At 36.9% G+C, this 16,501-nt stretch overlaps 1 protein-coding gene across 1 annotated transcript in view; it reads right to left on the bottom strand.

Annotated features, from left to right (window-relative positions):
- LOC137049020 (zinc finger protein 91-like) overlaps nt 1-13,608 on the bottom strand; it is a 43,186-nt gene extending 29,578 nt beyond the window's left edge. The window contains exons 1-4 of the mRNA XM_067427415.1: nt 13,462-13,608; nt 4,842-5,949; nt 607-679; nt 301-363 (exon numbers count right to left, since the gene is read on the bottom strand). Of these exons, the coding sequence (XP_067283516.1) occupies nt 301-363; nt 607-679; nt 4,842-5,949; nt 13,462-13,588 (1,371 nt within the window). The 5' untranslated portion in view covers nt 13,589-13,608. The remainder of the gene's footprint in view (nt 1-300; nt 364-606; nt 680-4,841; nt 5,950-13,461) is intronic.
- Between the last annotated feature and the right edge of the window lie 2,893 nt (nt 13,609-16,501).

Raw genomic sequence — 16,501 nt, 5'->3', positions numbered from 1 at the left:
ACTGACTTACTTTCCCAATGTTGAAAGCATTTGTTTTCAAGGACATTACAATAAATGAATCAAATCTAACACACATAACTAATGAAGAGACATTTCATTAAACAAGCCCAGCGATTTTTATAAATGGTTTCACATGGTTTCAGCAAAGCTAAACAAAATTAACTTACTATGTTTTTCATTAAATTAACACTGAAAGATGTTGGAAAACATATAATTGAACTAATTCCACTGACCATCTCTATACATAAATATAAATTACACATTAGCCTATATTCAATTTTCTGGTGAGCTGCTCATTACACTTGTGTCTGATGACCGCTTACACATCATCAGGGAGTTGACAGCACTCGTGAAGAACGCAATCTGTTAACAGAATATACAAGAGATAAGGTCAGGTTCATGTTCAATCAACTTTTTATTCACGTTTAGTGACATTACATATTAACTTACCTCCAAACAGAAGGACTTTATTCCAAAACAGTTTATCGTCCCCATCAAGGTCAGGCAGCGATGTGGCGTAATTGAACTGGTCCGAAGAATGAGCCATGTACTTTCCGCTCTCAGTGTTTTATTAAATAATTAATGTAACGCAACATTGTACTTCACCTGCAAGGCTGCAAACCTCCCGCAAGTGAGCGTCATAAGGACGAGTACCGTCAGCAGCTCTGCCTCTGATTGGCTGCAGGCATTGAGCAACACAATCTGATTGGTCACAGATCAATGAAGAGACATTTGAATTCCGATAAGAAACAACTATTTAACTCATATTTTCTTGCGTTGTATTTTAAGTGTGCTGTTGGATTCTTCTTTGCCAGTGTAAACTTATTAAACATATTTACACTTAAATCACAACTAAATTAGGGCTTATAGTGCATATATTTAAAAATGGGCTTTTAGTCCATATAATAATTTATTTATATAATAATAATTTATTATCACTTATTTATTCATGCTTAAGCTTGAACAGTTAAGCATGAATAAATAACCTTAAACAGTATTTATAACTTTTTATACAGCTTAATGATATTAATTATGTATTTTTAAAATATGCTTTTAGTGCATTGTTAACAATGACAATTTTGAGCATAAGTTTAAAAAATATATAAAAAATATATTTTAAAGTAGTGTTCAAATAAGTACACTTTACAAAAGTACACTGAACTTTCATTTAAAGTATATTTTTCTAAAATATATTTTTAGAAAATATACTAAAATACAATTATTTTAAAGTGTGTTAAAAGTTGTATTGTGAAATATGATGCTAATATATTTTTTATATATTTAGAAATGGTACATTTTTTGTAAGTATATTTCTAATATATTATCGGAAAAGAGAATATATTTGAAATACAATAAAGTATACTTTTTTTTCACTAGGGTTGGTTCGTTTCAACTGGTTCGGACCAAAGCAATCAGTGTGGTGTGAAAAGAAACAAAAAAAGCTGAAAAATGCAACAATGTATAATTGTTTGCCCTTGGTTCGGACCAAATTAACCGAACTAGAGACGTGAAACCACCCTTATACTTATATTCTGAATTCTTTTACCGTGGGATTTGTTGATATATCATTCATATCCTGAGTAATATGTCCTTTAACTCTAAACAACAAAATAAACAAAAAGAATATATATTTTTAAGGCTATTGCCAATATTCTCTAATTTACTAAAGCCCAAAATAAGATATCCAGAATCCCATCTGTAAAAGCCCTTTCATCTAATATGTCAACAAATACAACCAAGAATTTTAAACCTGGACCTTTCCAATTTCCAAATTTAGTTTTTGGAAATGTATGCAAATGAGAGTATACTTAAGTATATAAACCCTAATTTGCATATTAAAACATACATTTACACGAAACTTGTAAAAAAAAAAAAATCTTATGGTTATGCCAGTTATAAACTCGAGAAGTTTTGCAGTGATATCTTCTAATTTAAAAAAAATCCTTATTCATCTGTAGTGTCTCACCTTAAAAAATAAAAGAACAACTACAATTGAGAAAAATAACAATAGGAGGATTACGTCTCAATCACTCAAAGGTGAAAAACGATCATTGAGTGAGCACATTGTAGTATTAATTGAGCCATTCTCCTCGCCAGACATTAGACAAAAGACAGCAAAAGGGTGTTTGCAGGCCAACATGTTTGATAGCATCTTCTCAAAAAAAAAAAAAAAACCTGACATGGTCTTAAAAAATGTTTCAGACACAAACTAGTTATCACTGTATCACTTTTTTATTGTAAAACTGGTAAAACGTTCAATCAGCACATTATACAGTCTCTCAAACATGAGGCATTTCCTTTCTTTGAAATTAAATTCCACATTGATGACATATAAAACTAGTTCCATTTCATGCCAAGTTACGTCAGTGTAGAACACCTTAGAGTTCTACAACACGAGCCAATGGCAAAACAATGGCATGGGTCTATGGAAGCAGTTGGGTGTTATACAGTCTGTGGTTTAAACCGAACACAAAGCCATGAATCTTGGATGTAAATAAATAAATATATAAATATCGATAATGTGTTTTTGAGAATCGATACAGTATTGCCAAACATAATATTGCGATATTCACGTGTATCGATATTTTCTGACATCCCTACTTTGACCACGACTCTAGAAGACTTGGAGTTAAGCTTTTCTCTGAGAAAAGGACAAAGAACGGCACTGAAGTCATTCTTAAAAAGGGAAGATGTGTTCTGAGTTTAGCCGACCGGATACGGCGAATGTTTAATCTATCAACAAGCTCTGCTTCACCTTCATTTCCCTGGTTGGTTGTAGCGCTATCCTATCGCGTGCAGAGGGAGTTTGAAAGACAACCGTTTATCCGCCCCTCGGATTGAGCCCTGTCTATGGTGAGTTTCCAGACCAAACATCTTGATGTGGGTCTGGCTTGTCAGGCTAACAAAGGGGGTATTGATATCCTGTCCATACCAATGTCCTACAAAATACCTGGGGTCTCATTTATAAAACCCGCGTACACACATTCTGGTGACAAAGGGAATTGGCGACACAGATGGTGAGGTCATGAACTGAAATTAAATCGTGAACTGAAGTTAGATTGTAGAAAATAAATGTGAGAAGAAAGATTATAAGAATTAATGACATTTAATTTTCACTCCATTTCATATGTTATATCCACATTATCATCAATATTAAATCCAACAGTGTTATTTGTGCTGATTGTTGTAGGCTATATGCATCTAGTAAAATCCATCCCCACATTTTCCCCCACAAATACATTCTGTGATTTTGTCATGGTGTTAACGATCAGTCTATTTGTTAAAAACATAAATCCTCCGGTGACCCAGGTATGTAATGCTTGATGGCACTGCTGGCACTGTTGGAGGATTACGCCAATGGCTGAATAAGAAGAGAACGAGTTTTCATCTGGGGATATTATCAGCAAAACTGCATACATTTTGTTCGATTTAAAGTGTTTAAAATTCACTATATATTTTGTAATTAGCCTAAAGTAACACAATTTATTTATGGTTTTATGGCTATTTTGATATATTTATTCCAAAACATAAAAAGGATATTGAATGATATTCAACAATGTAATGTGCAAGGCACAAATGGCATTTATAGTCCGTATCTAATATTTTTCGATGTCTTTTACCTTTGACAGTGTAAAACATGGTGTCACGTGGATGGGAATATGCATGCAAATGATATGCAGATGAGGTCATGCATAGTCATGCATAGAGGTCATAACTCCATATATGGTGATTTCGGGGAGGAGACAGGGTGGAGAACCACATACATACAATCTGCTGCTGGCTGTGATTTATAAAGGGATTTTTGCGCAGCTTCTGCCGCACGCATGGTTTTATAAATCTGAAGCTTATATCTAGCTTTTGAAATAAAGAAAATCTAGCTTTTGTACGTATGTACACTTTTAGGATGAAATCTACTCAAAGTTTTATAAAGGAGACCCCTGGAGAAAACCCCTAAATGATGACCGAAAACACACACACACACATATATATATATATATATATATATATATATATATATATATATATATATATATATATATATATATATTTATTTTTAAAAAAAAATTTTTATTTATTTATTTATTTTTTAACACAATGGAGTACACATCAGACTTTTATGCCTGTGGGGTCACTTTTAGTGTTTTCATTTAAAGAAACACGAAACTAGAATAACAAAACATACAAACATCTCCTTTATATTTTCATTTAAACAGTTAGACACAGAAAGAAAGGTTATCTTACTGTCAAACATATCCCAAACTCTCGGTTGATTAACCCTTTAGGCGCCAGAGTTTTTTTCCTAAAACGTTCGATTTTGACATCTTTATTTCAAAAGGCTATATCTAAAGATAGAGACTTTATGTAAATTAGAGAAATATTAAGGATGACCTAAAGTTTATGTAGGGATTACATTCTTTATAGGACAATAATAAGGGACATTCAAAATATTTGCACTGTACCACACTGTATATGTTATTTCAGTGACTGCACTTAAGTGTGTGTATAAAGGCTCTCAGACACACATTTGGGTCATTTTTGGACAAAATCAGCCACATTTCAGAACATTTCCCAGATTTTGTTAATTTTGTTTCTGAAGAAAGACATATCGTTCATGTCTGTGAGGCCAAACATTACGGAGTATTTTAAGTTGTTTTACACTGTCATGAGGAAAAATACAGCAAACCGCAGGCGCGTTCTTCGGGTCCAGGGGGTTAAGTTAAGGGTTTTTTATATCTTAAATTCTTTCCACACTGACTACATATAAATGGCTTCTCTCCAGTGTGAATGTTCATTTGCCCATTAAGGCTTCCTTTTAGAGTGAAACTTATTGGTGAATAGGCTTCTCTCTAGAGTGAGTTGTCATGTGAGCATTAAGGTTTCCTTTTAGGGTGAAACTCTTTCCACAATAAGGGCACGCATAAGGTTTCTCTCCAGTGTGAGTTCTCATGTGACTGTTTAGATGTCCTTTTTGATTAAAACTCTTTTTACACTGAGCGCATGCGTAAGGCTTCTCTCCAGTGTGAACTCTCATGTGGTCTTTAAAGTTTCCTTTTCTACTGAAACACTTTCCACAGTGAGAGCATCTGTAGGGCTTCTCTCCATTGTGAATTGTTATGTGGTCTTCAAGGTGTCTTTTCAGTTTGAAACACTTTCCACACTGTTGGCAGATAAAAAGGCTTTCTCCAGTGTGAACCACCATGTTCTCTCTAGTGTGAACTCTCATGTGCCTGTTAAGGTTTCCTTTTAGAGTGAAACTCTTTCCACACTGAGAGCAGGTGTAAGGCGTCTCTCCAGTGTGATTTCTCATGTGGCTGTTAAGGTTTGCTTTTACAATGAAACTCATTCCACACTGAGAGCATGTGTAAGGCTTCTCTCCAGTGTGAGTTCTCATGTGGCTGTTAAGGTTTGCTTTTATAGAGAATCTCTTTCCACACTGTTGGCAGGTATAAGGCTTCTCTCCAGTGTGAACTCTCATGTGCTTTTTAAGGTTTCCTTTTATAGAGAATCTCTTTCCACACTGTTGGCAGGTGAAAGGACTCTCTCCTGTGTGAGATCTTATGTGGATGTTAAGGTGTCCTTTAACACTAAAACTCTTTCCACACTGAGGGCAGGTGTAAGGCTTCTCTCCTGTGTGAATTCTCATGTGGATGTTAAGGTGTCCTTTTTCAGCAAAACTCTTTCCACACTGTTGGCAGTTGTAAGGCTTCTCTCCAGTGTGAACTCTCATGTGTCTTTCAAGGTTTACTCCTGAAGTAAAACTCTTTCCACACTGAGGGCAGGGGAAATTACTTCTAGTTCCCTTATTTTTAGCCTTTTTTCGTGACAAAGTCTTTTCAGCCTGTGAGGAACTAAAAGTTTTTTCTCTTGTTATGAATTTTTTTTTCTTTAATGTATCTTTTTCTTTCATTTCATTCAGTACTTTACTCTCCTCTTTCAGCACCGTCAGGTCTAAGGCAAAAAGAGAAAAATGTAAATTAAATTAAATGTTGGGTCACTTAGTGTGTTTTTATTTGAAGAGACAGAAACCAGAACAGCAAAAGAACAAACAAGCATCTTTTTTTCATTCTCAACAGTCAGACCCATACAGAGCCCCTAAAGCAGGGGTGTCAAACTCAGTTCCTGGAGGGCCACAGCCCTGAAGAGTTTGGCTTCAACCCTAATTAAATACAACTGATCCAGCTAATCCCTGATCCTTACCCTAACCCTAAATCCTTCAGGGGGTATTGCAGAAAGCAAGGTTATCTTACTGTCAAACATACAATCAATTCTCGGTTGATTAACCCAAACCTTGCTTACTCAAGGTATGCTGGTTACAAAGACATGTATGAGAGTAAGTTCATTATGTTAACTGAGTATGTTAACACACAAGACATTTTCAACAGAGCAACAAATCAACGAATCATAGAAAGGACATTAAGAAAAAGTGTGCCATACTGATTCAATTTGAATGGGAAGGAGAAATTGGGATCAATCTGAAGGCTCACTACACAGAAACTCTTTAATATTGTCAAATGCTGTTTAACATTTGGATGAGGAAACAAAGACCTGAAGGACTACGTAAAGTAGTTAACAGTGCTGAAACAGAGGAGAAATTGCGGCATTTATAAAATTTTAGCCATCACCAGGCGTACCTGACCATATCCGTCTTTCGGATGAGACGTTAAACCGAGGTCCTGACTCTCTGTGGTCATTAAAAATCCCAGGATGTCTTTCGGAAAAAGAGTAGGGGTGTAACCCTGGCATCCTGGCCAGATTTGCCCATTGGCTTCTGTCCATCATGGCCTCCTAATAATCCCCATATCCTGATTGGCTTCATCACTCGGTCTCCTCTCCACCATTAGCTGGTATGTGGTGAGCGTTCTGGCGCAATATGGCTGCCGTCGCATCATCCAGGTGGGTGCTGCACATTGGTGGTGGTTGAGGAGATTCCCCCCTTCTATGTAAAGCGCTTTGAGTGCCTTGAAAAGCGCTATATAAATCAAACGCATTATTATATCCCTCCTACTTGCCTAGGTAAGTCAAAGAAGCCTTACCGATTTCACATTTAGCGAGATTCAAAGTCAATTAAGGTCAATATCCTTTAAAGGGTAACTAAACCCTAAACTAACTTTTTTTCGTTAATGATCTGCAAGACTGGGGATTTATTAATGCTGTTTATTGACTCAAGTAAATGTTTTGACATTTGGGTATAAGTGTTTTAATTCTATAATATATGCTGTAAAAACGTCTTAGTGCTGCCCTCTTAAAGTTGAACGGTGGCTACTGCAATCGAATTTTCCTATTGGACGTTGTGGTGCACCATGACGTAGGATGGTACTTCCAACGGCTCCCTATCCACGCCCCTGGCACGAACTCACCACGCCCTTAGAAATGTTTTCCCATGATAACATGATGAAAACGGCTTCACTCCAGTATGAGCGCTCATATTACATGAAGTAGAAACATTATGAATTAAACTTTCTCGTCACTTGCTTTCAACATCCTAATGAAGAAAATACAGATAAATAATGCAGTTGGAAGTACATGTTAAGCTTTTCTTGTGATATTTTTGCCGCCCGTCATGCCACAGATAATTTTCATACTTCAGACGCTTTCAGACAGACACGCAAATGGTTGCCGTGGTAATGAACAACGATACTGTAACGTGCTGGCGTATAGTCTAACTTTTATTTGAGGAAATCTGTTGTAATAGGCTATTAGGATTGAACTTATTGGTCCTGCGCTTTTTTAGTGGCATTCAGTATAAGGATATGGCTGTTCAGTGTTCATAGATTAGTTAGTGGTCTCATTCTCTCTTGTGCTGCTGCTTCGCTAGCATGAATGAATGAATGAATGAATGAATGAATGAAAGCATCGTCGGCATCGGGAGGTAACGAAGTTTGAGCCAGCGGCTCTGTGTCTACAGACATTTCACCCTCCTCCACTTTAGGTGAAGGTGGTGGAGAAAAGTCCTCTACTTTAGATGAGCGCTCTGTTGCAAAGCTACTGTCCTCACTCCAGTCACTATCCATCTTTGCGAGTCTAACAGCTGTCAAACAATCCGTCACTGCGGGTCTCTCAGGTGCACAGGAAGTAAAACCAGTTCTTGGTCGCCAACTGCAAAATATCTGTCCTCAGCAGATTTATCATACCACATTTTCATTTTCCATAACCAACGTATCATGTGCTAGCACACATGTTTTCTGAAGCTGATCATGGCATTAACTGACATAATTGAACACATTTGTCTTCTTATAGTCCTCAATGCCTAACATTCGCTCTTGTCGAACCTTCAGTGGTCCTCTCACAGTATGGCCAAAGACCAGCTCTGATGGGCTGAACTTGAGAGACCTGCACCATTTCACGGATTGAGAATAAAAGCAAACACCTTCACCCCACTCAGACCATGTCTCAAATCAGCTAAGCATTGCTTTTAAGGTCTGATGGAACCTTTCCAATGACCCCTGACTCTGGGTGAAGAACTGGGTAACTTGAGCATTCAATTTAAATAGAAAATAAGATCTCTGATCAGTCTGGACAATTCTCAGTAAACCAAAAGTGGTAAAGAACTTTGTTAAAGGTTATCTGGTAGCTGTGGACCAATAATCGTCAATAAAAATTGGTTACCAAATAGTGGCATGGATTAGCAATGATGCTGAAACAGAATGGGTAGAACAGAATTGCCAACACTAGCCTTTATGACACTCCAATCTCGGAAAAATAGGAAAATATAAATAAGCAAACAGAGTTTGGACAAAAAAACAGAGGAGTGGCAATCTTATCAAGAGCCATGTCTATAGCAGATAACCCTGAGTTTCTGCCCTCCAGATGGGATGGTACTTTTAGAGGGACTGAGAAGGGTCTTATCATAATTGATCAGTTATTTAAGGTAAGTACGTTTCATTTATTCTCTGATCTTAAAGAAACATTGGTTATCACGAAGTGATTTCATTCGGTATCTACAAATAAGAAACTATTTCAACAAAAAAAACAAGGAAATAAGTATGAAAGCCCCAACTAATGCAGAACAGTATATCATTGATATAAAGAAGCAATATCTTTTACATAAAAGACATGTCACAGTGTGGAAGTGGGAGACTGAGCTAAACGAAACTGAGGATGAGACATGGGAAAGTATATGTGCAGAATGTCGTAAGGGAATCAATAGTCACAACAGGAAAGAGTTTGACTGGAAAACAAAAATTCGTTTTTTTAGTACATAGGTGATATCAAAATTTGCTGATGGTCCAGAAGCAGGAAACCACACGTATATATTCTGGAACTGTCCGAAAATATCCACATTTTGGCAAGGGTTAAAAGGCTGAGATCATTAATATTCTGACGTGCCTTCTACTTCTCTGTTTTTCTTGCATGAAGAGAGTGTTGGTGTTGAAAAAACAAGAGATATTTTGCACATACTTTAAGTGGACGAAAATCTATTACAATTAATTGGATGAAGCCACATGCATTAAAAACTAATTGATCAGTACAGAACTTTTTCTTATTTGCTGTTGGATTGTTTGATTTTCACATAATGCTGTATGCTTTCTTTCCATTCTTTGTACTTATTTACGTAATTTATATCCTTTCTTTACTTGAGTCAATGCAGTTGGTTTGTTCATTTTTTGCGAATTGTTTTGATGTATACAAGTAAAGTAAAAAAAATTGACAGGACCTGGGCTTAAAGGGGTTATTGGAATCACCTGTTGTAGTCGCAAACATGAAACGTCTTGCAATACTGTACCTCACACATACTGTAAGTACATCACACTTCAAACCATACCAAAAAAATGCTGTAAAACATGGTTGTATGTTTTCATCACCACTAAGTGTCCCGACAGCAAATAATCGTCTGCCAATGACAGTACAGGTTTGTCAGCCAAATTAAAGCCTTTTACAAGTGAAGCGTCAGTTTTGAGCTTCAACAAGTTTTTCACTTCCATGTGCATCTGTGGGATGTGCCGAACAAACAAGTCAGATCCATGGAGGCCCCACCTTGCAACAGAGCTCTCAAGTCTCACGCTTTGGGCGCATTTCAACCCGTTCACACGCTCACACGCCACACCTTGTATTTCTCACGCAGAGAAATCTCCAGGGTAACAAACACTAAGTTGCGCGCTATTAGAGGAATCAAGCGAGTTCCCCATAGAGTTCTGACGGCCCTGCTGCCACGCACCAGTTAATCTAATAAAATATATATATAGATACTGAACAGTCAATCATAAAATAAACACTTTGTGTTTTCTGTTCTTAAACCTCAACAAAACTTAAAGGAAGCCTTGTCTCAATCATGATTTGCATGAAATGCATTTTGCTATTGTACGATATTGCGCTCTCACTCAGTGAACATCTGTGCTCTTCTGCGCTCGTGAATGCAGTGATGGACAGCTGTCCTCATTCCACTGGTGTTTGGATGGGATTTTTTTTTTTTTAACTCACTTTCATTAATTCATTTTATTAAAAGTAACTCCCTTCTGTAAGATCATTTTCATCTAAGTAATTCCAAACATCACGAGGCAGACGACATTAGTGATCAAATACAGTCGAGTTATTAACACGCTTCACAGCACCACCCAGTGGTGACATATTAGCAGTGTTGTGCAAGTTACTTCCAAACTGTAATATATTATAGATTACTTATTACTGCTATTTAAAAGTAATTCATTACATTACAATATTACTGTCTCAGAATTGTAATGCGTTACATTACTCCTGTATTACTTTTGAGTTACTTTCACCAAAATAACTTCAGGAAGTAGCTCTTAACATTCTAAAATGTAGGCAGAGGGCATTTTACATCCAGTAGAAGGCGATATGATGAAGCATAATGACATGGGCCATCCAGGCTAACAATAGAGAATTGGCAAAAAAGTGAATGCTCAAGACAATGCAAGAAATCATGACGATCCAACTATGTTATAAGTATTATTTTAGAGGTAAAGTGATTATCTGGCAATATCTGGGAATAGCTTCTGTTCATAGACACAACAGAACTGTGTAAACTCTAAGTTATGACAATATGCGCATTTGTTATTTTCTTATTGTTGCGACATAGTTATTTCGGTTTTAGAAAAAGGTTGTATTATACTGCATTTGCGTTTGACTAGCCTACGTTCTCTGATAAACTAAGCAATGCGCATCCATTTCGCGAATGTACAGTAGGGATTAGACGGTGGGGACATTTTCCCCCAGTTAATCAAAGTGTGATGACATCACCAGTATCTGGGCTTTTAAATCACTATTCTATCTAACCGAAAGGAACATGAACACTGCCGCTTGGTCATTAATAACGGGAGCGGATGCAAAGCGAGTGCTTTCAATGAATTCCTATAAAAGTTAAGCTTCCATGAACTGAAAACGCGCCAGTGCGCGCACACCGTGAATGACAGCTCGTTAGTAAATGCGCGCTCTGTGCGGCCAAGCAGATTTTTAGTTTCGGTTTAAAATTAGCCTATTATTCTTAATGAAATACACAACACAATGACAAACCCCCTTTAATAGGCGCTTTTACATTTTACTTTGAAACCAAATCTTCCGCGATCATCTGTCAGCTCAAGATCACATGTTCGGTTCATGCTTCCGTTTTTATTTGAACGGCCTGTTCTCTAACTGAACTAAATGACTGTATTACTATAAAAAAATCTAAACGACGGTGTCACGGTGTGCAGTAGTCTTATTCTGTCATCTTCACCCAAGTGTTGTTTATAGGCCTATAGTTTGGCTCTGCAGCGCGCGCCTCGTCTCTCGTCCGTTCTTCGACGCGCTCGCCGTTGTGCTATTCTTTGAAACGACAGAGCCTTTAAACCTTCTTTAGCCACTTTTCCGCTGGCCAGCGCGAGCACAGAGGCTGAAATCATGCCTGCGGCACTTCTGTAAAATCAGCAATAAACGCGTAGGCCTACGCCTTCACTGGACTATGTCACACAATATCCAAATGTACACCAGCAAGAGGGAGATGAATTGAAGTAAGTTACTGAATTGAAGGAAAATGAAGTAAATCGCTATACAAAAATATATCAGAAGCTGTCATTTAGTATTTAATTACTAACCTGGACACCACACGCGGCTATTGAATGACCACGAACAGGTAATAACTTGCATTTTTCATGCGTTAATGTATCACGGCTTTTTTACCTTTTCCTTTTTCGTTTTATTGTATTTGGGGGGGGGGGGGGGGTAACGCAAGCGTTACTTGAAATGTACCGAGTAAAATATTACTGAAAATTGATTAGTAATGCCTTACACTACTGCGTTACAGCAAAAAGTAATAAGTTACTGTAATGTATTACTTTTGTAATGCGTTACTCCCAACACTGCATATTAGTCAGCTAAACAAATGTATTTAAACACACACCATACATCGCATGCTCCATTGATAAATGAACTATACATGATCGTGTTGTTTACTGATGTTTACTTTCGCGACGATAGCCAACAACATAGACATTTGAAGCAGTTTTACTCACCGCCTCCTTCCAAAGCACGACTGTGAACCTTTACCGCTGGGACCGCTCCGTCAAAAACACACCTCTTGTTGATTTGGTGATGTCCTGTGACAGCAGTGACCGTGGAGATCCACTTTTGCGACGCGACTGAAGCGTGATGTGACGCTTCCCATCATTTCTGCGTTCAAATCGGTTCAAATGCAGCGCTGCCTTCCTGGAATGCTGTGCTGAAGCATTAAAGTCGTTTGACGTCACCCACATAGGAATAAAGTGGAGCGCGGCGCGTCAGAAGTGTTCACGGACGACTGGATCTGCACCTGAGAGTGTTTATGGGTGTGCATTTCCTCTCTCCCTACCGGGAGAAGAGCCCGTACGGCCCATACAAGGACCTTCCGGTCTATTAACGTCAAGCCGACCCATACTCGAAAAAAACTCTCCGAAACTTGTGAGAAACCGGAAGGAGTATTTTTAACACAGAAATACTCCATCAAACGTCCAAATTAGTGTTTGAAACTTTGTCTATGTTTAGGATGGGAATCCAAGTCTTTAACAGTGTAAAAAGCTCAGTATGCATGAAACAGCATTTCACCCCCCCTTTAATATAATTCTTAATTTCACCCTTTAAGGTGCCACCAACCCTCTGGGCTGAAGGCCTCAAAAACCTGCTACCAACCCCAATAAACAACACTAACCATTCTCTCTCTCTCTCTCTCTCTCTCTCTCTCTCTCTCTCTCTCAATACATATTTTTTTATTTGTACGAATGTGTGTCATTTTTCATATCAGACCCCCGTACCCAGCCAAACCCCCGTTGCTGCCGCCACGGCCGAAATCTCACTCTGAACTCAGTTCAAAACTTGAGCCCTGTTGCAACTAACAGGACTTAAAGGATCTGCTGCTAAATTCTTGGCCAGATACCGAAGCACATCTTCAGGGGTCTAGTGGAGTCAATGCCTTGACGGGTCAGGGCTGTTTTGGCAGCAAAAGAGGGACCAAGACAATATTAATCATAATTCAGCTTTGAGAATGAAACCAACCTGTTTGCTCCTCAGTTTCTTCATCTTTCACTCTCAGTGTTTCTTCAATCTTCACGTCTTCACTCTCCTCTTTAATAAACTCCATCTTCATTTCTTCACTCTCCTCTTTAATAAACTCCATCTTCATGTCTTCACTCTCCTCTTTAATAAACTTTAAATCTTTATAATAGTGTCACGTGGATCTCAGTCGCTTCTCCAGGAGTTTTTCTGTGTTTGTCCTGTTTAAGATGAGAATAATTAACAGAAAGAAAAATAGATCCAAACTCAATCTCTCCTAGTTCAGTAGTTCAGCGCACTGGCCAGAGAGTGATAGTTTGTTTTATTTGTATTTAATTTTCTAAATTATAGAATTCGACAGCGAGATTCTTGCCACATTTTCACATTTTGTAAGTATAAACTTAAATTTAAATAAAAAAAAGAAAGTTGGAACTAAAAACAAAAGGGCATCACAAATGTTAAATTAATTTCAGAATTTTTTGAAAATGAGCAAAATTGTGGTTTAAATTACTCCACTTGGTTTGATGAATATAACATTTTCCTAATAATGACAAAAACAAATCAATATCTTTTTTTTTAAAGCCATATTCATTTGAATTAAGAATAACAGATTTAAAACGAGGTTTAAGTTAATTTTAACACTTATACATCGAGACATCTCATACTAATGTGTGTTTCTCAGGATATATTCTGAGAACAATGTTAAATGACACTTCTTTGGTTTTATTTGTTACACAATCCACACTAAGAAATCCCCAAAAATCTTCCCACTCAAATGAAGGAAACATATGAACCCAAACTAATTTAGATGAAGGAGAAGAGATTTAACAAAAAGATCTAATCGATTGGTTTCTGCATTTATCATCAATTCAATCAAGTTTATCTGAAAACAAAAGTTTGGAGACTTTTAATTATTAAAAATAATTGCTGTTAAATATTTTCCCTCACCACTTATTTCATCAATCGGCAGTATCAATTTTTTTCTTAGATGCAGTTTTGATATTAGCAAAACACTTCTTCGGTTATCTAACTTTGTGCAATATCTAGGTCTAGGATCTAAAGTCCTTTTGACACCGTTTTTGATTTTTAAACATAACTCCTCTTCTCACTCCTTTTTTATCTGAAATAATAAGTACATCTCAGACCAAAACAAAATATTTTTTAGACATTGTTTGAGTATATTATATTATTAGTTGGTCACTTGTTGAATTCTGATGGTCAGCTTTTGAGTATTACCTGAACTATGAATTAAATTTCGGTCATATTTCTGTTAAAGAATATTGTTTTGTCATTAATTATATTTCTGCCAAAATAGGATAAATATTTATCAGTCGAGTGATAGACCTAAATTACCTGATTAGACAAATAAAACAAAAAAAAACACTCAAAACTAACACTACAGATTCATATAATAATGCAAATTATACAGAGCCTTAATATATTAGTCAGTTTTTATTTAATGATTTGTAGAAGTCGAGAAAGCAGCGCTTCGAATCACTGAATCATTTGTTGTAAATAAATCGGTTGAATTGACTCGGAGAGTCTAAAGCTCCGGTTCTCTCTTCACTCGCCAGAGACTGAATTCATGTTTGAACTGATTCAGGATAAAAAAAGAGCGAAACATTATGTTACTTTACTCACACAACGCTGATAAATGTTAAATAAAGCAATGCAGAGTTACATTTAATCATACATTATTCATTCTACAAAGCCTTGCAGGGTTTATATTACTTTAAACGATTAAAACACAAACCTTTCTCCAGCCGAATCACAACAGATGCAGGAGCGCGGCACAGCAGCCGTATGACGTCATATATAAAAAACAAAATAAAAGTCCGGTTCCCACTCTGATGAGTTTAAAATCACAAAAGTGCATATAAAAATACATTTACGTAGAAAAAATGTCAACATTCAGAGTTGAACAAATTGGTGGAATCCATTTACTAACACAATGGTAAGTTAATAATACAGTTCACATTGCTAGTAAAATAAATAAATAAATATAAAGTTATTTAATTTCTTTGTTTCTATATTTAATGTTATAATAATTTGATTAGTTATTTGATGTATCACTTATTCATTTTTTGTTTTAATATTTAATATTACTTATTGTTGTTTAATCTTATGATTGTGTAGTTTGAAGGGATGTTTGTCTTTACGGACAGGAGATCAGAGAGTGTCTCCATTTCAAGGTTTTTATCATCACAGCACGATGTGAAGCAGTGATTTTTCATTGTCAAACATACAATGAATTCGCTGCAGAGATCAGATATGGTGTGCTTATTCTGAATTGATGCACAACACCCGTAAAATTAACAACATATTGTATGTATACAGCTGCAAAGTTACTTGAGCCTCTGTGAAAGCAGCGATCTGATCGAGGCTCCACTGCGCACGCACACGTGATGTCACAGGCCTCATGATGTCACAGAACTCATGATGTCACAGAACTCATGATGCCACAGGCCTCATGATGTCACAGGCCTCATGATGTCACAGGGCCCATTATGTCACAATGCTACATTCCGAGCTCCGCCACAGTATAAGGCCGGGACACACTGCAAGAGTGCCATGAGCGTCTCGGCTGTGTGGTGTGTCCGTTTTAATTTCGGCTCCGTTTTAATTTTGGCTCCCATGTTAACCGGTTAGAGCGGAAAACGCGTGCATGATTCACATAGAAGAGATGCCTATTTTTCACGCGACACGCGAGCATGTTGGAAGCGTTTCCAGGCAAAATAGAATAGGAAAAGATGTTTATATGTAATTTTGACACGAATACATATTAATAAATTACATTTTCATGTTAGAAAGTCTGTAGGTTAACATAAATGCAGATATAGGCCTAATTGTAATAATAAAAAACAACATAATTATTGATTTTGAATATTAAAATATTAAACCTGTCAATACAGAATTAAATATTCTGTAGCCTATTTTGCCATCAATACCATAGATGTGTATGGTCAATAGGCTACTGCTGACGTTGTCTTTGCTGTATCTATATTTATATTTAACATGAAGTACAGTGCTTCCCCGTACATCA

This window comes from Pseudorasbora parva, chromosome 20, assembly GCF_024679245.1.
Source record: "Pseudorasbora parva isolate DD20220531a chromosome 20, ASM2467924v1, whole genome shotgun sequence".
Lineage (NCBI taxonomy): Eukaryota > Metazoa > Chordata > Actinopteri > Cypriniformes > Gobionidae > Pseudorasbora > Pseudorasbora parva.
Note: the sequence above shows the minus strand (reverse complement) of the source record. Positions and strands in the feature narration are given on the sequence as shown.